This window comes from Rhinopithecus roxellana, chromosome 16 (assembly GCF_007565055.1).
Source record: "Rhinopithecus roxellana isolate Shanxi Qingling chromosome 16, ASM756505v1, whole genome shotgun sequence".
Classification (NCBI taxonomy): Eukaryota; Metazoa; Chordata; class Mammalia; order Primates; family Cercopithecidae; genus Rhinopithecus; species Rhinopithecus roxellana.
This window is the reverse complement of record NC_044564.1, coordinates 115,864,026-115,889,192: the sequence shown is the minus strand read 5'-3', so window position 1 is coordinate 115,889,192 and position 25,167 is coordinate 115,864,026. Positions and strand designations below refer to the sequence as shown.

The 25,167-nt window shown below is 47.6% G+C and overlaps 1 protein-coding gene across 3 annotated transcripts in view; it reads left to right on the top strand.

The window, feature by feature from the left end:
• Nucleotides 1-25,167, top strand: part of AKNA (AT-hook transcription factor) — a 70,612-nt gene that overhangs the window by 43,369 nt on the left and 2,076 nt on the right. For all 3 annotated transcript variants that reach the window (XM_030920153.1, XM_030920154.1, XM_030920152.1), the window contains 7 exons: nt 3,656-3,818; nt 6,745-6,921; nt 7,894-8,009; nt 8,669-8,815; nt 19,453-19,548; nt 21,127-21,243; nt 21,526-21,718. In XM_030920153.1, coding sequence (XP_030776013.1) covers nt 3,656-3,818; nt 6,745-6,921; nt 7,894-8,009; nt 8,669-8,815; nt 19,453-19,548; nt 21,127-21,243; nt 21,526-21,718 — 1,009 coding nt within the window. The remainder of the gene's footprint in view (nt 1-3,655; nt 3,819-6,744; nt 6,922-7,893; nt 8,010-8,668; nt 8,816-19,452; nt 19,549-21,126; nt 21,244-21,525; nt 21,719-25,167) is intronic.

Genomic DNA, 25,167 nt, shown 5'->3' with positions numbered 1-25,167 from the left:
GTATTTACTATACTTTTTATCATTATTTTAGACTGTATTTCTTCTACTTATTTTAAAAACGTTAACTATTAAATAGCCTCAGGTAGTCCTTCGGGAGGTATTACAGAAGAAGGCATTGTTATCACAGATGACAGTGCTATTACTGCCGCTGAAGAACAAGACGTGGAGGTAGAAGGCAGGGATATTGATGACCCTGCCCCTGTGCAGGCCTAGGCTAGTGTGTGTGTGTGTCTTAGTTTCTAACAGAAAAGTTTTTTTTAAGAGGTCAGGAGATCGAGACCATCCTGGCTAACACGGTGAAACCCCGTCTCTACTAAAAACTACAAAAAACTAGCCGGGCGACGTGGCGGCGCCTGTAGTCCCAGCTACCCGGGAGGCTGAGACAGGAGAATGGCGTGAACCCGGGAGGCGGAGCTTGCAGTGAGCTGAGATCCGGCCACAGCACTCCAGCCTGGGTGACAGAGCGAGACTCCGTCTCAAAAAAAAAAAAAAAAAAAGTTAAAAATAGAAAAAAGCTTATAAGGATATCAAGAAAGAAAATATTTTTGTACTTTACAATGTATTTTTAAGTTAAATGTTATTACAAAATAGTCAAAAGGTTAAAAACCATTTAAAAACTTATAAATAAAAATGTTACTGTAAGTTAAACTTGATTAATTATTGAAGAAAAACTTTTTTATAGATGTAAATGTAGCCTAAGAATATGGTGTTTGTAAAATCTACAGCAGTGTACAGTAATGCCCTAGGCCTTCACATTCACTCCCCACTCACTCACTGACTCACCCAGAACCACTTCCAGTCCTGTGAGCTCCAGTCATGGTAAGGAACCTTTACAGATGTACCATTTAAAAAATCTTTTGTACCATATTTTTATGGTCTCTTTTCTATGTTTAGATACACAAATACCATTGTGTTACAGTCACCTACAGCATTCAGCAGGCAATGTTGTAGAGGTTTGTAGCCTGGAAGTAATGGGCTATTCCATCTACCCCACATATGTAGTAGGTGTGGGTAATCTATGATGTTTGTGACACGGCGAAACAGAATAGAAATGTGTTTCTCTGAACTTATACCCAATATTAAGTGATGCATGACTATACTTAAATCAGAAACGAGGCCAGGCACGGTGGCTCACGCCTGTAATCCTAACACTTGGGGAGGCTGAGGCGGGTGAGTCACCTGAGGTCAGGAGTTTGAGACCAGCCTGGCCAACATGGCAAAACCCCATCTCCACTAAAACAAAAATTAGCCGGGCGTGGTGGTGGGCACCTATAATCCCAGCTACTCAGGAGGCTGAGGCAGGAGAATGGCTTGAACTCAGGGGTGAAGGTTGCAGTAAGCTGAGATTGTGCCACTTCACTTCAGCCTGAGTGGAAGAGTGAAACTCTGTCTCAAAAAACACACAAAAAAAACCCAAAAATGAGATCATTTTATATGTGAATATTTGGCAACCTCCTTTTTTCACTAAATTGTGTTATGAACACTTTCCATGTCTATAAAATCTATATGTGATTCAGTTTTTGACCTTTAGAAATACACATGAATTATTTATTGAAATTAACACCAAAAAGAACTTAAATTGATGAGTTTTTACAAGGTGAACAGAGACCAAGAAACTCAAACCAAGATCTGAACCCCAGAACCCCACTGAAGCCCCCTTCAGTCACTACCTGCTCCCCAAACACAACCACTGTTCTGATTTCTGACACCTCAGATTAGCTTTACCTAAAAGGTTCATCTTTTTTTTTTTTTTTTTTTTTTTTTTTGGAGACAGAGTCTCACTCTTGTTGTCCAGGCTAGAGTGCAATGGTGTAATCTCTGCTCACTGCAACGTCCACCTCCCGGGTTCAAGAGATTCTCCTGCCTCGGTGTCCTGAGAAGCTGGGATTACAGGTGTGCACCACCACACCTGGCTAATTTTTGTGTTTTTAATGGAGATGCGGTTTCACCATGTTAGTCAGGCTGGTCTCGAACTCCTGACTTTGTGATCTGCCCGCCTCGGCCTCCCAAAGTGTTCGGATTACAGGCATGAGCAATTACGCCCAGCTGGTTCATTATTTTAAAAACATTTTTAATTAAACTTTTTTTTTTTTTGAGATGGAGTCTTACTATGTTCCCCAGGCTGGTGTGTAGTGGTGTAATCTCAGCTCACTGCAACCTCCTCCTCTCAGGTTCAAGTGATTCTCCAGCCTCAGCCTCCTGAGTAGCTGGGACTACAGGTGTGTGCCACTACGTCCAGCTAATTTTTGTATTTTTAGTAGAGACAGGGTTTCACCATGTTGGCCAGGCTGGTCTCAAACTCCTGATCTCAAGTGATCCGCCCACCTCAGCCTCCCAAAGTGCTAGAATTATAGGTGTGAACCACCACACCCAGCCTTTAATTAAACTTTTTATTTGGAGATAATTGCAGATTCACATGCAGTTATAAGAAATAATACACGGAGATCCCATGTGCCTTTACTCAGTTCCCCCAGTGATAATATGTTGCAAAGTACAGTGTCACAGCCAGATGTTGACACTGATGCAGTCAAGATACAGAACGTTCCATCACCACAAGGAGCCTCATGCTGCCCTTTCATAGGCACACTCACTTCCCTCCTGCCCCCAGTCTGTCCTTAACCCCTGGTAAGCACTAATCTGTTCTCCATTTCTATAATTTTATCATTTCAAGAATGTTCTATAAGTAGAATCATATACTATGTAACCTTTTGGGATTGGCTTTTTACTCAGCATAATTCTCTGGAGATTTATCTAGATTATTCTGTGTATTAATAGCTCCTTTATATATTGCTGAGTAGTATTCCAAGGGTTTCATTGCTTTTATTTTTTATTTATTTATTTATTTATTGTTTTTGAGACAGGGTCTTGCTTTGTCACCCAGGCTGCAGAGCAGTGGCACCATCATGGCTCACTGCAGCCTTGACCTCCCCGGCTCAAGCGATCCTCCTGCTTCAGCTTCCCAAGTAGCTGGGTCCAAGGGGGCATACCTCCACATCCAGCTAATTTTTTATATATATATATAATTTTTTTGCAAAGATGGGGTCTTTCTATATTACCTAGGCTAGACTCGAACTTCTGGGCTCAAGCAATCCTCCCATCTCAGCCTCCCAGATTGCTGGGATTACAGGCATGAGCCACCATGTCTGGCCAGTTCATTGCTTTTAATGCAGGAGCTGGATTAGTGGTTTTTAACCTTTGGCCACCCATCCCTTTGGGAGATTCGTTAAAAGTTATTAATGCTCTCCCCAGAAACATGCATACATGGAAAGAGGTGACTGTAATTTCAGAGGCTCTGAAGCCAGCCCCACAACAACACGGTGAGAAGGTGATCAAGTCTTGGGTGAACCAAGTGAAGAAGCGGTTAATTCTTTGCAGGGGAAATTCCTGAAGACTTGGATGGTGTCATGGTGGGTGGGAGGAGGGGTTCTGGTTAGAAACAGCGGGGCAGGCCCAGCTCAGCACCCCACACTCCCAGCAAAATCTAGATCTTCTGGTTTGGAGGTCAGTGTGGGTCACTGGCCTCATCAGGGACTTCCTTTGTGACCTTGAACTGGGCACCGTCTCTTCGCTTCCCCCATCATTCCACCTGCACAGGTGTGAACTTGGAAGTTCTCTCTGCTTAAACTCACTTTGGGTTCTCTCTCTGCCTCCCTAGCGGTTCCTGGCTCAGAGTTTGAAGGGCACAAACGGATTTCTGAAGAGCTCCTTCCCAGCAAGACAATCAGCCCACCCCCAACCCCCACCACTGCCGCTGCCCCTCTGCCCCGTGGACCAACAGAGACCATCCCCAACTTCCTGCTCACCAGGGCAGGGCGAGAGTAAGTTAGACACTTGGATCCTGGGGATTCAAGTTCATCATACAGATGGGAGCATGATGCGATGTGTTAGGGGGTGGAGGTAGAGACCTGCCCAGCTCACACAGATGGTTGTGGTGGGACCAGGCTCCCAGTTACCAGCGTTTCTATGGGACCTCATTGATCTAGACATCGAGGACACTTCTCTAGCCAGTGGAAAATGACCTAAAGATTCACCTTTCTGGTGCTGAAACTTCTCCCCTCTCTCCCCATCATCTCCCTTCCAAGACAAGCCTGTCCTTTCCAGGGGTATCTTTTCTGCAATTTGCCCATTGATTGTATGGACCCAGAAGCTACTGCCTTCTGAGTTTTTCTTTTCTTGTTTTTGGTTAGTATGCATTTTTTCTACTAAGAAAGTTCCACTTCCTTGGCTGAGCAGAAATGGTAAAATCACTTGATCAGTTCTCTCACATCTCCCCTTAGTTGCTTTTGGCCAATGACCACTCACATGCCCTTGCTGGAGGAGGTGTCTGTCCCGGGATGCGCTGGGGAGACTGCTCAGCTGTGGCCCAGCCAAGGCTTCTTTGGCTCAAACAGTCATGAGGCTGTCATGTTGCCTACATGCAAAGTTGTGTCCAGCTGCTGGCGTTTGGCTTCCTTGTCGGAGTTTAGTAAGTCTACCTCTGCAGGCTCCCGACATCAGTGGAGGAATTAGAGGCTTGTTTCTGTAGGGTATGCCAGGCCTTGGGAATACAATAGTGGACTAGACTCTATCCTAGGCCTCGTAAGGCTTACCATCTTGTAGGATGAACATACAAAGAAACAGGCAGTGATGCCCCCCATTGTGATAAGTATGGTGATGGCAGAGGACTAAAGGACTGTTGGAGCATAGGGAAGAAGCATCTAGTCCAGTAGAGGCTTCAGGGAGGGCTTCCTGGAGGAAGTGGTATCTCAGCAGAATCAGAAGGAAGAGAGGTAGAAGAGTATTTTCAGCGGAGAGAATGGCATGTGCAAAGGCCTAGAGGTGAGAGAGTGCCCATCACCTTGGAGTTGCTAAACAGTCGGCCAGATCCTCTAGTGTGAGGGAGTGGGGTGTTGAGCAGTAAAGGAAGAGAGGGGTAGATAGGAGAGACCTATGGGAGATCCTACAGGGCCTGAAGGCTGTGGATAAGGGGAGACGTTCACTGCATGTTCTGTGAGTGCACAAAGGCTGAGAGAACAGGGAAGGGGATTTCAAGCAGGGACGTAGCATAGGCAGTTTTATGTTTTAGAGTTCTCTGGCCACCAGCAGGGTGAGAATAGAGGCCAAGAGACTGCAGAGAAGGCTGCCTTATCCAGGAGAGAGATGTTGGGGCCTGGGTTCTCGGGGAGGGCCCCTACAGAGGGGAAGAAGGGATTCATTTGGAAAGGTATTTTGGAAGTTGGGCCCATGAGACTTGGTAACTGATTAACTTCAGGGGTGTTCAGGGAAGGAGAGGGTCTGGAGTGACTCAGATTTCTGTCTGGCCAGTCAGGTGGATGTTGATGCCATGTGCAGACAGGGGAGTAACTTTGCAGAGAAAGATGAATGTTAAGTGCCAGTAAGAAACTAAAGAGTTACATCAGGGAGACTGAGATACCCAACTGGTTGACTCACGCCCCTGGCCTTGTAAGTCTTTATTTAGTGCCTTCTGACTGGGAGCCAGAGCTCTCCCTTTCAGGAGTTAACTGGGGGCGGGGAGATGTCACTCTCCAGTAGCCACCGCCCACCCTTGCCCTCATGGCTTTGCCTCAGAAACACGAGCAAGTGTCTCCCTGGGGATTACCAAGGGAACCCGTTGCCCTCAGACACACACATTCAGCGCTGGGGCACAGCCAGGAGGAGGCCTCCACTGCTTCTGACACACTCGTCTGAGCGCTCATGTCTGCTGGAGGCGGCACCAGGAGACACTCACCCACAAGTCCAGGGGCCACCAGGCAAGAATGGCCCTGATGGGAATTCCCACCCCCGAAGTCAGACCAAGGAATAGATGTTGAGGCGGCATCAGCCTGGAGGGTGGCCTTGCTGAGCCCAGGCTCTAACGCTGCTCTGTGGTTGAGGGGGGTCTTGTGGGGAGGGGTGTCTGGGTGGAATTGTCTGCTGCAGTGCCAGCAATGCCCACAGAATGAGACCCTGGAGATGCAGGGACTGATTGGAGAGAAACGCAAACAGGATTTACTCTCTCAATGCTGGCGGCTGGAGGTTGGACTACATTGGGGGTTTCACCAGGATTTACTTCAGCCTTGCAGACAGCTTCCAGCTGCCTCAGTCAGCCCTCTTGGTTCAGGTGGTGCTAGGAAGCATCAAGGTGTCTCCCTGTCCGCTCTCCACACAGACCACTTTATTCTGCTCTGTCTCAAAGCCCAGATCCACTGCAATACTGTTTCCTGAGTGCCCACGAGGTGCAGGGCCTCAGGGGTTATAAGACAGGAAGCCCGCTTCCTTCTTTTCTGCTGGCAGCTCGATGTTTGTATGGGGAGACGGTGGACAAGCATCTTCCGCCAGGTCTGGAGAGATGGGCTTGCACGGTGGTAGGGAGAGGAGCTGGGCCTGGACAGAGAGTGAAGGTTGGTGTTTTATGGCGGAACTGTAGCTAAGGCCCTCTCTATGCTGCGTCCTCATCTCCATCTCGAGAATTTGTCACTGGTGTTTTGAGCAGCTACTCAGACTCTGTGTGTTAGGAAGGGGAAACTTCAAAGAAAGGTTCTGTTTTGTTCACTGAATGCACAGGGACATGAACTCAGAAAGGTGTCAAGTTGTGTAGCAAGAAAAGTGTTGCACAGGAAAGTTCTAGAATCATTTGACAGCAAAGCTAGACCGTGTGCCTGCTGGGAAGGGACAAAGCCTGCCACATCCTGGCATACTCTGGGGTGGCTGCAGCTCTGTTCCTCATGCCTCTGTTCTTTGTTTCTGTCTCCACTTCAACCCCAGCCAGGCCATCCGTGAACTGCAAGAAGAGGTATCCCGGCTCCGTCTGCGGCTGGAGGACAGCCTGCACCAGCCACCCCAGGGCAGCCCAACATGCCCAGCGTCTGTCTTTGACCGCCCCGCCCGGACCCGCGGCCGACCAGCGGACTCCCCAGCCACCTGGGGCTCCCATTATGGCAGGTGGGTGACCTCAAAACTCTCACCTCTGTCCTGGTGGCAGCTACAGAGGATAGTCTTGGCTGGCTTCTGGCTGTCCCCAGACATATGGACTCAGGCACTGCCACATCCCTCGCTCACTCATTCATTCATTCACTGTAGAATTTGTTCACTGTGCAGTATTTGATACACAAAAGAATATAAACATTTATGTTAATAATAAAGAATAGGCCAGGCGCAGTGGCTCACACCTGTAATCCCAGCACTTTGGGAGGCCGAGGGGGGGGGGGGGGGCAGATCACAAGTTCAGGAGTTCGAGACCAGCCTGAGCAACATGGTGAAACCCCATCTCTACTAAAAATACAAAAATTAGCCGGGCGTGGTGGTGCGTGCCTGTAATCCCAGCTACTCAGGAGGCTGAGGTAGGAGAATTACTTGAACCCGGGAGGTGGAGGTTGCAGTGAGCTGAGATCGTGCCACCTCACTGCAGCCTGGGCAACAGAGAGAGACTCTGTCTCAATAATAATAATAATAATAATAATAATAATAATAATAATAAAGAGTAATACAGTGAATATCCCTGGACCCACCACCCAATCAAAGAGTTAGGACATTGCCAGGATGCCTACCCTCTCACCCACTAATTCGGTGTTGGTTCATTTATAACAATGACATAAAATCAGCTGGCTTCTTTTGAGTGTTTCTATGGGAGACCACTTGATGAAGGGTTTTATCTGAACATTTTCTCATTTATCTTTTTATACCCCTCTGAGGTAATTGCTCTTATTATCCCCACTTGACAGATGAGGAAACTGAGAGTCAGAGAGGCTCAGAGCCATTTTCTGTGAAACTGACTTCAGAGTCTGGCTTTGACTTCTTCACTCTCTTCCTTCCATCGTGTTAGAAGTATTTCTCCAGGTTGAGCTTCTCACAAATCACCTTTAAAGGCCGCACAAAACCGCATCCAGTGACATCATCTCTCTTTCCTTTTGCTAGTAAATCCACAGAGAGATTGCCTGGTGAGCCTAGAGGTGAAGAGCAGATTGTCCCTGCAGGAAGGCAGCGAGCCCGGTCTTCCTCAGTGCCTCGGGAGGTGCCCCGACTGTCCCTGAGTAAGTGACCACCTGCCAAGGCTGATTTCCAGAGGCCGCAGTCTGAGTATATTGGCTCAGTGGTCAGGGACCACAGCAACAGCATTCAAGGAAACTTGGAGAAGGGTTTTTGTGCATCTGTTTTAGGATATTACAGTGCTATGCAGCACAGTGCACTTCTAATGTCCTGCACACCTACTGTGTGTAGGATGTCTGTAAGGACTTTGTAGCTACCATCTTGCTTAACCTCCACTGCAAGGTGGTCATATTATCCACATTTCACAGATAAGGGTGCTGAAGCCCAGTGAGTGCAGGGGACGTGCTAAAGGATCAGGGCTCTGGAGTCAGTAGCCGGGATCAACCGAGCTCCCCTCCACTTGTCCTTGGCCGAGTTGTTTACCTGCTCTGAGCAGTTAAAACGACAGCTCACCGTGTAGTTATAACAGTGTCCACCTCGTGGGATTGCTGTGAAGATGCCCAACATGGCACACACACAGCGTCTAGACTAGCGCTTGGCACGGGAGCAGGGTTCTGGAAATGCCAGCTGTTACTCCTAAGGAGGAGATTAGGGATTAAAACCCAGGCATCTGCCCCAGAGCCTGAACTCACGGTATACCCACTCCTTGAGCTGTGTGACCCCACGCCTTGCCCCCTGTGATGCCCCACTTTTTCCACCTCAGGTTCAGAATCTGAGCTGCCCTCCCCGCCACTGTTCTCTGAGAAGAGCAAGACCACCAAGGACAGTCCACAGGCAGCTCGGGATGGAAAGAGAGGGATGGCCAGTGCTGGATGGCCAGACAGGGTCACCTTCCGGGGCCAATACACAGGTAGGTCAGGAGGGAGGGCCGGGATAGGTGCAGCCCCTGGTGTCAGGGGGGTCTCCTCTGTTATGAGAAGCCTTTTTCCATATACCCAGTGGGCCATTCACATATCATTTTCTATTTGTTCCGTGAGATGAAAACCAGGGAGCATTGCCTCCATGAATCTTGGTGCACTTGTTCATTCATTCATTCATCCATTCATTCAGCAAACACTTTCTGATGTCTCCCCTTTGCCAGGGCTCATGCTGGGTTCTGGGAAGCCTGTTCAGCTGGTCAATCCTAGAGGTTCTGATCACCTGCTCTTTTCCGGCTCCGAGCGTATAGGGTGGACACTGAATTGGATGTGCCATTTGCACCTGGCTTCCTTCAGGTTCTCATTTCTACAGGGCCCCTGTGTCTCAGGAAGTAGGACCTGGCACAGAGTAAAGACTTGAGATGACACATTGTAGCATTTCAAGTGCTTAACATTAACAAAAAAATACGGATCGGGCGTGGTGGCTCGCGCCTGTAATCTTAGCACTTTGGGATGCGGAGGTGGGAGGATCACCTGAGATCAGTAGTTCAAGACCAGCCTGGCCAATGTGACGAAACCCCGTTTCTACTAAAAATACAAAAAAATTAGCTGGGTGTGGTGGCACATGCCTGTAATCCCAGCTATTTGGGAGGCCGAGGCACAAGAATCGCTTGAACCCAGGAGGCAGAAGTTGCAGTGAGCTGAGATTGTGCCACTGCACTCCAGCCCGGGTGACAGCGAGACTCCATCTGAAATATATATATATATATGGATATGGTTCTCACCTTCATGAATCTGACTGCGTAGCAGAGAAGATGATAACCAGTAGGTAATTATAGTAAAGGCAGTGTCTCTCACAGACACCTTGTGTAGGAGGGAGGGCTGCTGACTTCAGATTCTGGGGACAAGGCAAGAGGCCAGAGGCACATGTCTGCTCCATGGAGCGTAATGAGGGAGTCGACAGAGGCCAAGGAGTTAGAAGTGAGAGTAGCAGGAGCACCTCCAAGCTCACTGCCCAATCTCTCTGTGGACTTCCTAGCAAAAGGAAAGAGATGATATCATTGGATGAGGTTTTGTGCAGCCTTTAAAAGTAATCTCAACCCTTAAAAGTGAGCTCAACCTGGAGAAATGCTTCCAACACAATGAGAGGAAGAGACTATAGAAGTCAAGATCAAAGACTGTGACATCAGCCTCTCTGACCCTCAGATTCCTCATCTGTTGCATTGGGAAAATAAGAGCAATTACCTTCAGTGCCACATACACAAAGCCAGAACAGCACAGGAGGGAAATGAGATGATGAGACCTCTCCACAGTGGCTTCAAGGTGTCACCCAGAAGAAACTCAGGGATGAGTGAGGAAGCCACAGTCCGTCCAGCTTTCTAATAACATCAAGTGCTTTACATCTGCCAGGCACTGGGCAGAGCATGACACAGATATGGCCTCATTCAGTCCTCCCAACAAGCCTGTGAAATGGGCGCTATGTTTATCCCCATGTTACAGCCACTCAGAGCATGGGGAGAAAATGCCGCTGACTCGGTGCCTGAGCCATTCAGATCCAAACCAGCAAGTCAGGGTGTAGGGAATACCATCACTTGTTCATTTCTTATTGTTGCTTTGCTTATCATTTCTTCCTGGCCTGCTTTCAAATCCTGGCTTAGCCTGGGTATGTTGGTTGCTACTGGATGTCAGCTGGTTTTAGGATCTGAGATGAAACAGAGTAGGAGTCTGGAAAAAGCTTACAATAAACAGACACAAAAATGTACGGTGACGTATGTGTGTGTATGTGTGTCATACTTATATATGTATGTCCCGACCTGCAGGACAGTCGAATGGATGCTGGAAGGGGGAGTGGGAATGGAGGAGACAAGAAAACACGAGAAATGGAGACAAGACAAATAGCCTGATCAAGTCTCGTTTAATGGTGGCGGTGCAATGCCTTATATAGGCTGGCAGGGGAAGAGGTTGGGCCTGGGCGGTAACGGGGGGCCGGGTTTTCTCAAATTACAATCGCGCATGCGCCGTTGGTTGGTAATTTTCCCGGGCGCGGGATTGCGCCTGCGCCGTAGGCTGCATATCTTCCTGGGCGCAAAAAAGTTTGCGCGCCCGCGGGAAAGGTTGGCGCGCGCGCGGGAACAGTTTAGGCGCGCGCGGGAAAAGTTTAGGCATGCGTGGGAAAGGTTGTTAATGAAGAACCTGGAAATGTGCCATCTTGTCTCCGCTTTGCGGAGATCAACAACAGAGGTCGGCTAATTCCGGGCCTCATGGCTCTGGACAGGTCCCCCTTTTTTATATATAATTGTGGCTAGAAGATTGTCCCTCGGGAACTGCGCCTGTCTTAGGTTGGAGTAATGCATCTCCTCACTGGTACCCGTCATGGAATTAGGCAGTAGCTTATGACGGCCCTCCTGTCTTAGGTTAGTGAGAGATGATACTCTCTTACCCGTCATTGGCTGTCCAGTTCAGCGCATAGGGAAGGTGGTCATAATGGGTGTGAGTATGAACCACCGCGATCTTCTTGTTCTAGGCAATGATAATGGACCTGTATAGGTTTCGCTTGGATAGCCTCGACTTGCTTAATGAATGTCATGAGCTTATTGAAGACCAAAGGTCCTACAGAGAGTAAGAGCAATAGGCAAAGCAGGGGGCCCAGGAATGGCATAAGATAGGGAAGGAGTCCATGGAACCCAGTCCAAAACGGGTTATCGGTTATTTCTTTTCGTCATTTTTCTAGGTCTTCTTGTAGACGCCTGATTTTATCTCTGACGATCCCGGATTTGTTGGCATAGAAACAGCACTTTTCCTGTAAAGCCAAGCAGATGCCTCCCTGTTCTGCAGTTAGTAAATCTAGGCCTTTTCTATTTTGGAGCACTACTTCTGCCAGAGAATCTACCTGATCTTGTAAATCTTGTATAGTACTTGAAATGGCCTGCATATCTGAGATCAGTTGGCGAGACAATTTGGTGTATTGAGTAACAGAAACCCCTAGGCCTGTAGCCCCAGTTGCTACGGCAGTAGTGATGCCTAATCCTGCAAGTAAGGGGATAAATTGTATTGACCTTTTGTTTCTTTCTAAAAAGTGATCTATAGCTGGGATAGGCACAGGTTCATCTCCAGGGATAATGTCTATGTCTGGCAAAAGTGTGGCTAAGATACAGCGTCCTGTCCAGTTAGTAGGTAAATAGGTATAAGCCCTATTATTACCACATATAAAAACCGAGCTGTTTGGGGCACACAACGATTGGAAAATATTTACTATGGTGGAACAATTATTGAACTCATTGAATCCTACATCAAGGTCGTAAGTGTTATTAAGGGGAGGGGAGGCCGGGCGCGGTGGCTCAAGCCTGTAATCCCAGCACTTTGGGAGGCCGAGACGGGTGGATCACGAGGTCAGGAGATCGAGACCATCCTGGCTAACACGGTGAAACCCCGTCTCTACTAAAAATACAAAAACTAGCCGGGCGAAGTGGCGGGCGCCTGTGGTCCCAGCTACTCGGGAGGCTGAGGCAGGAGAATGGCGTAAACCCGGGAGGCGGAGCTTGCAGTGAGCTGAGATCCGGTCACTGCACTCCAGCCCCGGCGACAGAGTGAGACTCTGCCTCAAAAAAAAAAAAAAAAAAAAAAAGGGGAGGGGAGTAGATGCAAGAGGAACTAGGAAATTCTAAAGGCTGTACTTTAAGGGGAGGAATTATGGTGCAAAGGGTATTGGATGTATAATTTAAGTCATTGCTGGGTATAGCAAGAGGAACGGGATCTCCTGATTGCAGATACAGCCAGCAGTCATTAGCTAGACTAGAGTTGGAATTGTTAAGCAGGTTATGAGTAGCAGTGAGGAGGTCAAAGCTCTGGGCATCAATTTTCTCTTTCCCTCGGGCTTTGGGCAAGGCCAAGGGGTGGTAGTGAATTTCCGGGTACAGGGACCTTTGCAACTCCTCAAGTTTTTATATACCATAATTTCTCGGACCTTGTCTTGTGGTCCTCCTCCGTCAGAGATATGAAGAGGGGGGCGAATATTCCAGCAGACAGGCTGTCCTACAATTCCAGTACAGCCAGCTGATATAAGGTTATTGGTATTTCCTAAAACTGTAGGGACATTGCTGGCCCCTATAGTGGGATTTCTAGTTCTTGTTAAGATAGCAGTATAGTATGTTTTACCGCCAGAGGTACATTCTTGATAAGTAGTGTAGCAGGAACTATGCATAGCAGCCTTAAATGTGTCACAAGGGCAGGTTGTGGTACCCCCTCTGCTAGATATTCTTGGGGTTGACACACACCTCCACTTAAGGGAGTTACTAGGCAGGTATGCTGTGTAAGTGGAGCAGGACACAGTTGAGAGGTACTTAATTGGAGGGGAGGTCACATCCCCCCATAACAATCACAGGGCTTACCGTATCATTGTTGTATATATGTACGGGCCTCATGGGGATTACCGAAGCCGGCATGAACCTGGAATGCTTGGCAGATCAGCACCATGGTCCAGAGGGGCTTGTAGTTGGAGTTTATCTCTGCAATAGAGGAAAAGAGTACTCTCAAGGAGAAAATTACTCCCTGGATTGGCTATTGTTAGGTACCTGTCTCACCAGTCGCTCTGGTAGCCATCTGGCTGCATCATGAGTTTGAGAAAAAACACAAACTGAGCCTCTTCCCCAGATTAACACTGGGTCTGGACCATGCCATTTGTTGTCTAAGGGGTCTTTCCACTTAACCATGGCAAATTGTTTTTTGGACTCAGAATGCCAAAATCGATCAGCTGCTGATCTGTTCAGGTTGTCCAAATTTAAAAAATTTAAAATAAAAAGTGTGTGATTAAGGATATTTCTAGGGGTGCCCTTAGTAGGGTACCATTCTCCCTTTTTTATTTTGTCAATGGTGGTTTTTAAGGATAGGTGTGCTCTTTCAACTATTCCTTGTCCTTGAGGGTTATATGGAATTCCAGTAATGTGTTTTATTTGTAATTTAAGACAGAAGTCTTGGAAGGCTTTGGATGTATAGCCAGGACCATTGTCTGTTTTTAGTTGTTTAGGCTTTCCAACTATGGAAAAACAGTGTAGTAAATGAGCTATGACATGTTTGGTAGCTTCTCCTGTTTGTAAGGTGGCTAGTATAAATCCACTAAATGTATCTATACATACATGGACGTATTTTAAGTTACCGAATTCTGAATAATGAGTGACATCCATTTGCTAGATCATGTTGGGAACTAGTCCTCTTGGGTTAATTCCTAAGTGAGGGACTGGCAGGTATGTTATACAGGTCTGACATTGTTTAACTATTTGTCTTGCTTGTTCTCTAGTTATTTTAAACATCAGTCTCAAAGTTTGAGCATTAAGATGGTGTAGGGCATGAGTAGCCTGTGCTTGGGCTAGGTTTGTATTTGTAGCTATGGCTACCGTCTTGGTTGCCATATCAGCCAGTTGGTTGCCCTGGGATAGAGGTCCTGGTAATCCTGAATGAGCTCTAATGTGTCCAAGAAAGAAGGGTGTTGTTCTATTATGTATTAATTGTTGGCATTGTAAAAATAACTTGGCTATATGTGACACATGCTTAATTTGTGCTACTGTCTCAAGTAGAGGTATTGAGTGACCTAAGTATGCACTGTCGGTATAAATATTAAGAGCCTGATTAGGGAAGGCTGACAGCATCGCGATTAGGACCTGTAATTCTACTAACTGAGCCGAGGTATGGCTGGTTTTGAATTTAACAGTGGTGTCAGCAAAGGTATATGCAGCAGTTCCTGTGGATGACCCATCAGTAAATACTAATAAGGCATTGTCTAAAGGTGTTTTACTGATGACATGAGGAAAGACAAAAGCATGTAGCTTACAAAATTGGACAAGCTTGTTTGGCGAGTAATGGTTATCTAAGTTACCGGCATAAGAGGCGCAAGCAATCGGCCACGTTTCAGTGTTTTGCATTAGCCAATGGATTTGCGGCTTAGAATAAGGTTGTATGATCGTAGAGGGTTCAATTCCAAAATATTTTTTGCTATTGTCTCTCCCTAAAATAATTAAATCTGCTATGGCATCATAATAGGGGAGTAATACCTTTTTGGGTGATGAAGGCAAGTGGACCCACATAATAGGGTTATTTTGCCAGAATAAACCAGTAGGCGTCAGTGTTGTGTTAAATATTAAAAAGGTTAATGGCTGTGAATAGTCTATGTTGGTAACAAATTGCTCAGCAATGGCCGCCTCTACTTTATTAAGTGATAAAAGAACTTCTTTTGATAACGACCTACGGGACTTAGGGTTGGGGTCACCTCTCAGGGTGTCGAATAAAGGTTTTAAGTCTCCCATGGTGAGTTTTAAGTATGGCCGGAGCCAATTTATGTCTCCAAGGAGCCTTTGGAAATCATTAAGTGTTTGTAACTGATCTTTACGGATAACAGCTTTTTGATTGGTAATTTTAGGTCCATTTATTTGAAAACCTAAATATGTATAAGGGTCTTGTAGTTGTATTTTTTCTGGAACTATTTGTAACCCCGCTGTGGTTAGTTCTTGCTTGAGTTGAGCAAAACACTGTAAAACTTGTTCTCCCATTTTTCCTGCTATGAGGATATCATCCATGTAATGTATAATGTATATTTGTTTCCATGTCTCTCTAACTGAGTGTATGGCTGTAGTCACATATTTTTGACACAAGGTGGGACTGTTGGCCATACCTTGAGGTAACACTTTCCATTGGTATCGCTTCATTGGTTCTTTAAAATTTATAGATGGTAAGCTAAAGCCGAATGGTTTTTGGTCAGTAGGATGAAGGGGAATTGTAAAAAAGCAATCTTTAAGGTCTATGATAATTTTAAAATATCCTTGAGGGATTGCTACCAGAGAGGGTAGTCCGGGCTGCAGAGCACCCATAAGTATCATGGTAGTATTTATTGCTCTTAGATCTTGTAAGAGTCTCCACTTTCCAGATTTCTTTTTTATGACAAATATGGGGGTGTTCCAAGGAGAGTTGCTTTCTATAATGTGTCCTGCCTCTAATTGTTCCTGCACTAACTGTTGGGCAGCGGCAAGCTTCTCATTGGTTAGTGGCCATTGATCAACCCAAACGGGTTCATCTGACTTCCAAGTGATTGGGTCAGCACTTTTTTGGGGTGCAGGCATGTCAATGGCCACGGTTAAAAATTTCCAAGCCCCCTTTTATCCAATTTTCCTATGGCTGGGATTGGCTGTAAAATGCCATCTTCTCTTTTTCCTAACCCTTTCCCAGGGTGGTAGCCCTGAGCCAACATTTGTGCAGTGACTATATCATTTGGGCTACACATCATGACCCTCATTTGGGAGAGAAGATCTCTACCCCAAAGGTTAACAGGCAAATCAGGGATAACAAATGGCTTAATGAGACCGGAATTACTTTCTTGATCTCTCCAGGTGAGATATTTGGAACTTTGTCTAGGGTTATTACTTTGCCCGATTCCTCGTAAATTTGTTAAGGTCTCTGAAGTGGGCCAACTGGCAGGCCAATCTTGTTGTTTAATAATTGTTACATCGGCCCCTGTGTCTATCAGTCCTGTAAATAAGTTTCCGTCTAGCCATAAGGTGAGAGAGGGTTTTTGATTAGTAATGGGCTGTACCCATTAGATGTCTGAGGATCCGAATCCTCCCTTTCCCCTTAGGGGCGATTGGACTTTATTAGCTGTTTTTAGCAATGGTAACAGGAGTAACTGCGCTATTCTATCCCCTTGAGGAATGATAATGATGTTGTCAATAGCCTTGGCCATGATTTTGATTTCTCCTATATAATCACTATCAACTATTCCCGGAAAGACCTGTAGGCCTTTCATGGTGACGCTGCTTCTCCCTAGGATTAATCCAAACATGTTTGAGGGTAGGGGTCCATATACCCCAGTACCTAAGGCTTGAGGTCCCATTTCAGGGGTTAATACTGTGTGGGAGGCGGAACAGAGGTCCAATCCTGCACTTCCTGGGGTTGCTCTACTAAGTTGTGAAACGGATTATGGTTGGTTGGTACAAAACTGACCGCCCCATAAGCTTGTTTCGGGGTCTGGGGCCGGCCCCTCAATCCGTTTCCCTGTTGAGGTGTTAGGGGATTTCCTTGATTGTCAGTTTTAGATTTACATTCGTTGGACCAATGTTTTCCTCTTTTACACCTAGGGCAGAGGCCTGGAGCTTTTGCCTCTAAGGTCTTAGCTAGCTCTCCCTTACAATCCCTAGCGAAGTGTCCCATTTTTCTGCACTTAAAGCACCCCCTGCTATTCTTATTTTTACTAGCAAGGAAGTCTTTTACGGTTTGTCCACAAAGGCAGCAGCCATAGCCAAGCCCTGTTGATATGAGGGCCCTATGTCTGAACAGAGGCGGATGTAGCCTGTTAAGTTTGTTTTCTTTCTATAAGGTCTGATTGCTGCCTGACAAGCCAGGTTAGCGTTTTCGTAAGCTAATTGTTTTACATAATCCACCCCTGCCTCGGCATTTCCAAATATTCTGCTGGCCGTGGTTAAAAGTCTATGTACAAAGTCTGCAAAGGGCTCATCAGGTCCTTGTTTGACCCCCGTGAGCGAGGCTCCTGGATCCCCTTTAACAGGGAGTTTTCTCCAGGCTTTGGTAGCTGCTGCTTGGATTTGAGAAAACAGTCCGGGATCGTACTGCATCTGAGCATCGGTTTCTGTGTAGTTACCCAAGCCAGTTAGCATATCAAAATCCCAACCATTTCCGGCTTGTTGGTTTCTCTTGGCCGTATCTCTACAATTTTCATAAAATTCTGACTTCCAAATCAGATGGTCGCCTCTGGAAAGAACTGCTCTAACTAAGGTATTCCAATCTATGGGAGTGAGCCAATTTTCGGCCACAGATTCGACTATGGCCAGGGTGTATGGGGCAGTAGCTCCGTATTGCGAGACAGCGGTTTTTAGTTATTTTATTACAGTAAATTCAAACCCATTGTGGTGTCTCCAGGCTCGACCCTGCGCATCTGTAGTTTCCGTTACTGGAAAAACGTCTTGAGGAGAGGAATCCTCCCTATCCCTACTACCAAGCGACCTTCTTTTGGGACATGCTGTCCGGGTCTCTGAGGGTGAGAGTGTTTCTCTATTCCTTTAGGGTATTGAACGCTCTCACTTCCTGTCCTTAATTTCTGCAATCTAGTGATTAAAGACTGATGTAGTTCTTCGAGCTTTATTTGCTCTTCAAGCTGTGCAATTTTTTCTCTAAGCTCCTCTTTTGGATCTATTACTGCCAAAACTGCGGGGGCAGAAGCCTTATTATAGGGAGGGGGATAAGTAAGAGTTTGTGGCCAGTCAGAATTATGATATTTTGCTGCCTCTTCCTCTAAATTATCCCAGTCTACTTCTGAAGGGTTAAGGTTATTTTTACTTTTGTTTTCGTTAGTTGTAGGTAAAACTGGGTATTTTTTGGCCTTTTCCTTATTTGATGTTTCTATATTTGTTATCGAGGGGACCCCAGCCTCTTCCTCGTTGCTTTGTAGCGATATAAGGTCTATTTCTTTGTTAGGTATGGATTTTTCGAGGTCAGTTTGGGAACTGCCTCTTAATATTTCCTCAGTCTGAGTAACCACCGCCATTACCTCAGGATCTTTTTCTTTTTCCTTTTTATCTATTATATCTCTGATTAAGTTCCAATAGGAAAAGGCTGTTATCGGAACCTTTTCTGGTCCAAAAGTACTATAGTAATCTTGAAAACAATCTCCCACCCTACGCCAGCTCTTTATGTCAATGGTTCTGTCTTGTGGAAACCAAGGGCAGGTATCTTTTACAAAATCAAAAAACTTAAATAAATCATTACTTTTAACCTTTACTGCTCGTGTTTTTAAGGCCTCTTTTAATTGCCCTACATAAATTTGATGTTGGCTCAATTCTTGTCCCATAATCAGACACTGTTACTCACCTCTGGTTCCAACGTGGCAGGCTCCCGCGACGTCTGGAGGAATTTCTTCCACTTTTACTTTCGGCCGACTCTAGTGCTTTCTTCCTAACTTCTTCCCCCGTGTCCAGGTCCCTGTTCGGGCGCCAGGTGTCCCGACCTGCAGGACAGTTGAACGGACCCTGGAAGGGGGAGTGGGAATGGAGGAGACAAGAAAACACGAGAAATGGAGACAAGACAAATAGCCTGATCAAGTTTCGTTTAATGGTGGCGGTGCGATGCCTTATATAGGCTGGCAGGGGAAGAGGTTGGGCCTGGGCGGTAACGGGGGGCCGGGTTTTCTCAAATTACAATCACGCATGCACTGTTGGTTGGTAATTTTCCCGGGCGGGGGATCGCGCCTGCACCGTAGGCTGCATATCTTCCTGGGCGCGAAAAAGTTTGCGTGCCCACGGGAAAGGTTGGCGCGCGCGGAAACAGTTTAGGCGCGCGCGGGAAAAGTTTAGGCGTGCGTGGGAAAGGTTGTTAATGAAGAACCCGGAAATGTGCCATCTTGTTTCCGCTTTGCGGAGATCAACAACAGAGGTCGGCTAATTCCGGGCCTCATGGCTCCGGACATATGTACATATTTTACACATGTGTGTGTGCACACTCAATGTGTGCACACATGAGAGAGAGACAGAGACTATTAAAACCATCTGGAGGAAGAGGAGATCATTATTCTAGAATCCTCCTCAATTTTGCATCCATCCAGAGGGCTGATACTGACAGTTCTGGTTTCTTTCCCCAGGCCACGAATACCATGTTCAGTCCCCTAAGGCAGTCCCAAAAGGCAATGGCACAGTCTCCTGTCCCCACTGCCGGCCCATTAGGACCCAGGATGCGGGTAAGGAATGGTACCTGGAAAACTGGCCCAGGCAGCTGTGGCTGCAGCGTCTTGCCCTCAGGGGAGTGTGTACTTGACAAGATCTGGCCTGCCCTGAACTTAGCAGTGGGTTATAGGGACAGACCAGTGAAGAGGATTTTTCTGGGTATTCTACCATCACATCTGTTGCTCCAGGTGCTGCTGCCTGAAGCCACCCTCCTTGATTTAAGAAGTTCCCGAAGGGTCCTGATAGGTGGGCTCCAGGCAGCAGGGGACCTGGCATCAGTGATTATATCTTATTCTCCCCTCCATCCTCCCTTCACCCCTCATACTTTCCCCCAAACCCACAGGGAGGAGTGGCAGAGAGAGCAGCGGTCCGAAAATCCAGGCAATGGGTTCTAGTCCCAGTTCTGCCACTTACTTGCTGTGTGACCTTAGGCCAGTTCCTTGACTTCTCTGTGCCTCAATCACCACATCTATAATCAAAGGATTGGAAGAGATGGTCTCTAGGACTTTTCAAGCAATTGTGATGATAATAACTGATGATAATGAGCTGCTATTTATTAAGTCCCTCTGTATAGAGGGTGTCATGTTAAGGGTTTTGCATACATTAATCCTTGCAGTTCTATGAACTAAGTACTACAGTACTATTACATCCATTTTATAGGCAAGGACACCAAGGCGCAGAGAGATTAAGTAACTTGCCCAAGGGCACACAGCTTACAAGTGGTAGAAACAGGATTTGAACCCAGGTCTTTGTGACTCCAGAGTCCCACCTCTTCACTGCTATGCTCTGCCTATGCTAGTGTTAGAGTCCTGACAGGCCTCTCCATTCATGCATGCATTCATTCATTCATTCATTCATCACTTACCCTTATGGGGCCCTGGGCCCTGTCCCCAAGGAACATATGACAAAGCAGAGTGACCAGAGCTGGGGTAAGGAAGCACAAGTGGGGCTGGGGGCTGCCTGACTCTGCCTGGGTGGGTGGGACGGCTTCCCAGAGGGAGTGGTGGTTGAGCCAAGGCCTGAAAGAGAAACACACCAGCCCTGGAACTCACCCAGGTGTGGCATTGGGGATTTGAGTGGGAAGAGAACAATGGCGCCCACTCTCCGCCTACTCCCTTTTGCCTCTACTGACCCCCCTGGTTCCCCGGGGCACTGTTCTGGGTCACTCTCTGGTGGAGAATGGGTCTCTTTCACTGTGGGTGGGGGGTGGGGGGTGGGCTGCATTTGGGAGAGCCCGGGCTTAGGATCCAAGGACCACTACTTCCCAGCTCTGAGGCCTTGGCAAATTACTTGACGTCTTGGAGCCTTAATTTCCCCATCTGTAAAGTAGTGGAGTGAGGACAGTGGCTAGCCCAGTGGCTTGTGGGATTTGATAAAATAATGCAGGAAGGCTCTTAGAAGAGGGCCTGGCTCATTAAATGCTTGCTCTCACTGTCATGGTGGTTGTCAGTGTCATCACCCAGACGGAGGCAGCTTGTCCCCTCTGCAGTGGGTCCCGAGGAGAGCTCAGTGCTGCAGAAGGCCTGTGTGGGGGCTCCCGATCTGATGATTTAGACGTAAGCCTCCCCTGACATCTCTTCCTCCTCTTCTAGGTGGTGCTGCCACAGGGGACCCACTGGGACCGCCTCCCGCTGATACCCTTCAGTGTCCCCTGTGTGGTCGAGTTGGTTCTCCCCCAGAGGCAGATGGTCCAGGCTCAGCCACCTCTGGTAGGGACAAACACTGTTTCTTCTCTTAGCCAGGCCCTCAGTTCTCCTTGACCAGGGTTATTAGACCTGCATGAGTTTAACTGGGGCAGCTGTTCTCCCAGTCTGGGACAGAGCAACTGGGGCAGAGGATTTGTTTCCCAAAGAGAGACCTCCCCAGCATGGAGTCTTACAGGGTAGGGCCTGTCCAGCTCTCATAGGGGAGGGGCTGGGTGGACCCTCCATCCTTGGTTGGATCTGCCCAAGTGGTCAGACTCTGTCTCTGTGCTGTTCCCTCCCTGATAGGGGCAGAGAAGGCCACCAAGAGGAGAAAAGCACCTTCAACTCCCAGCCCCAAGCAGAGGAGCAAGCAGACGGGGTCGTCGCCACGCCCGCCCCCCGGACTGTGGTATCTGGCGACAGCGCCCCCAGCACCAGCCCCTCCGGCCTTTGCCTACATCTCCTCGGTTCCCATCATGCCTTATCCACCTGCCGCTGTGTAAGACCCTTTCATTCTGACTTTCCCAGCTTCTTTGTATATATCACTGAATATGTTAGCATTCAGACCTGTGTGGGGCAGCTGAGATGCAGTGTACTCCTCCTGTGTTTTATCCCTGCGTGGATAACATGCAGTAGGAGCCCAGCACTCATGTAGTCACTCAGCAAAGCCAACACTCATATAGTCACTCAACAAACCCATGTACCAAGGAGAATGCTCCCCCCTGGGACCCAGCAGTGAAGGGGGCTAGCAAGAGGGCCCTGCCCTCTGGGAGCTTATAACTTTGTAGAGACTGAGAATCCTAACCATCTTTCATTTTCCTTATGGGTTTTCTCAGCAAGTAAGTGATGAGCACTGGGGTTCTTAAAAAAATAGACTTTATTTTTTAGGACAGTTTTAGATTTATAGGGAAATAGAGCAGATAGTCGAGAGAGATTCCCACAATCCTCCTCACTCCTGCACACACAGTTTCCCCTATTATTAATATCTTACGTTAATCTGGCACACTGGCCACATCAGTGAAGCCATATCCACACATTATTGGTAACTGAGGTATGTAGTTTCTTCAGGCCATTTTCCTCCAAAGTCCTTTCTCTATTCCTGAATCCCACACGGTGTACGATTGTCATGCCTCCTTAGGCTCCCCTCAGCTGACATCCTGACAGTTTCTCAGATGTTCCTTGTTTTTGATGACCTGGACTTCTTTGAGGAGTCCTGATCGGGTATATTGTAGGACTTTTTGCACAGATTCTGGATATAACATCAGTCAAGCCAGGAGAGGCAGGGCAGCTGAGACAGAAGTGGCTTGGGTTTGGAGTTGGCCAGAGCTACGGTGGAGTCCCATCTACCCCCTAGTAGCACTGTGGCCTTGGCAAACTAACTTCCTCTCAGAGCCTCAACTTCCCCATCTGTTAAATGGGGGAAGAGTCTCAACCAGATACTTAATCCTGTGCATGAGGATTAAGTGTGGCACATGGCAGGAACCCAATGAGATGTATGTGGAGTTTATGGTGCCGTGTGGGCACGTGCTCACTGCTGAGCAAACAGTAGCTTCGCCATCACAGAGAATGTTGCTATTACTCAGTGTTGTCACTAGTAGGAAGAAAAAGGCGTAAAAGTAAGTTCAACATAATAGGAGTGTGCAGGGCACAAAAGCCCAGTCTCCAGAAGTAGGAAACCTGTCTTGTCTCAGCTGTCAGCAGCTACTTCTCTGCCTGCTTCCCCTGCTGTGAAATGAGTCGATTGGGATGGGATATCTTCAGTGGCTGTGTTGCCAGAAGCCTGGGTGTGTGGGCAGTGAGGGCCTGAGTCGCTGTGAGGGCTGGTTCTCGGTGGAGCAGGGGCACAAGGCACCATCCAGCCCTGGTCCTCTGTTCGGGGACCAGGCCTATAAATGTGCTTTTTGTATGTATTTTCTGAGACAGGGTCTGGCTTTGTCAACCAGGCTGGAGTGCAGTGGCGCCATCTTGGCTCACTGCAACCCCCACCTCCAAGATTCAAGCTATTCTCATGCCTCCCCCTCTCAAGTAGCTGGGAGTACAGGAGTGCGCCACTACACCCAGCTAATTTTTTTGGTATTTTTGGTAGAGACTGGTTTTCACCATGTTGGCCAGGCTGGTCTTGACCTCCTGGCCTCAGGTGATCTGCCCGCCTTGGCCTCCCAAAGCACTGGCATTACAAGTGTGAGCCACCGCGCCCGGTCTGTAAATTTGCTTTCTTGCTGCCCTCTCAGCTGAGTCTGAGCAAGTCGTTAAGGAATCTTCCGCTCCAGCAAAGATGAGAACCAATGCTGCATGCTCAGACCTCCAGCAGACACGGGGAAAGCGCCTGCTAGTGTTTCAACTCATTAGTTGGGAAAGGTTTTGCCCGGAATTTGGTGACCCCACGTTAGCCATGGAGTCTTTACTTCTCCTGAGGCCCCGTTCCACATTCTTCCAGGCTCAGGCCTGTGGGCAGAACTCACCAGGTTGCTGTTTCCAAGTCAGGATGGGTGGGTTATACCTATGCCTCAGTTTCCTTCTCTGCAAAATGGGTTGTTATGAAGAGGATTGAATGAAGTAATGCGTGGAGAGCCCATAGTACATAGAAGTTGGCCAGTAATGATGGTGCTTCTAATGCTGCTAGAATTTGCGCTGGTGACACCCTGAAGTTTCTCCAGCTGCTAGTCAGCAGGACTGAACGGGCTGGTGGTTGAGACCAGTGTAGTTTGGAAAGTGGAGTGAGCCTGTGCTGCCCCCTGCTGGGCAGCCGCCCCATAGCCCCTGCAGCCAAGGCTTTGCAGCCCAGAGGGACTTTTTCAGCATTGGCCCTAGGGAGAGTTTTGGGTAACTTTCAGGCCAAGTTGGTCATCAAATTAACAGGAGGTGGGGTGTATGAAAACCCAGCCCAGGCAGTCCCTACTTTTACAATGGTTCGGTTTATGGTTTTTCGACGTTACAGCGGGTTTATAGGGGCATAACCCCATCGTAATTTGAGGAGCCTCTGTAGTTACTTACACCAGACAGTCCCTAGAGGAGGGAGGGCAGGTTGCTGTTTATGGGATCCAAGAAGCCCATTCATTCAGTTCAGATTATTTTATCAGCATCTGCTGCTTGCCAGTTAGCACACATTAGATACGTGAGGAGAGTCGGGCCTAGGTGTGAACCCGTGGCTGCCCCTTCCAGCTGTCTGGCCCTGGGTCTTAGGAGCTCACGTTTATGGAGCGCTTACCGGAGCCAGGCAGTGCCAGGCTTTTTACCTGAATTTTCCATCAGCTGTAAGCTGAGAGGTTGCTAACTGTGGTCGTTTTAGGTGGGAAAACAGAAGCCTTGCAAAGTGACTTAGGCAGTGCCAGGCTTTTTACCCGAATTTTCCATTGGCTCTAAGGTGAGAGGTTGCTAACTGTGGTCATTTTAGGTGGGAAAACAGAGGCCTTGCAAAGTGACTTAGCTTGTCCAGGCTCCCATGGCTAGCACAACAGAATGACTGGGATTTGGGGCAGGGCTCCAGGGCCTGAGCTGCTAAGGCCAGCGCATTCTACTGCCTCCTGAATCACTTAGCTTCTCTGAGCTCCACTTTGCTCATCTGTAAAATAAAGATAAAGGCACCAACTGGTACATGGGTACCAAAGATGAAGATGCCAGCCCTGGGCTAGGCACTGGGTTTAACTGTTGGAGGAACTGCCAGACTGTTTTCCACAGTGGCCCCACCATTTGCATTCCCACCAGCAGTGCTGAGGGTTCCAGTTTCTCCACATCCTTGTCAACACTTGTTGCTATCTGTCCTTTTTGATGTTAGCTAGCTTAGCGGGTGCGCAGTGGTTTCACTTTGCATTTCCTGATGGCTAAGGATGTGCATGTTTTCATGTACGTATTGTCCACTTGAATATCTCCTTTGGAGAAATGTCTGTTTGGATTATCTGTTTTTACATACTGTATAATAACAGTTAGAAAGTTAGAAAGTGGGGGCTC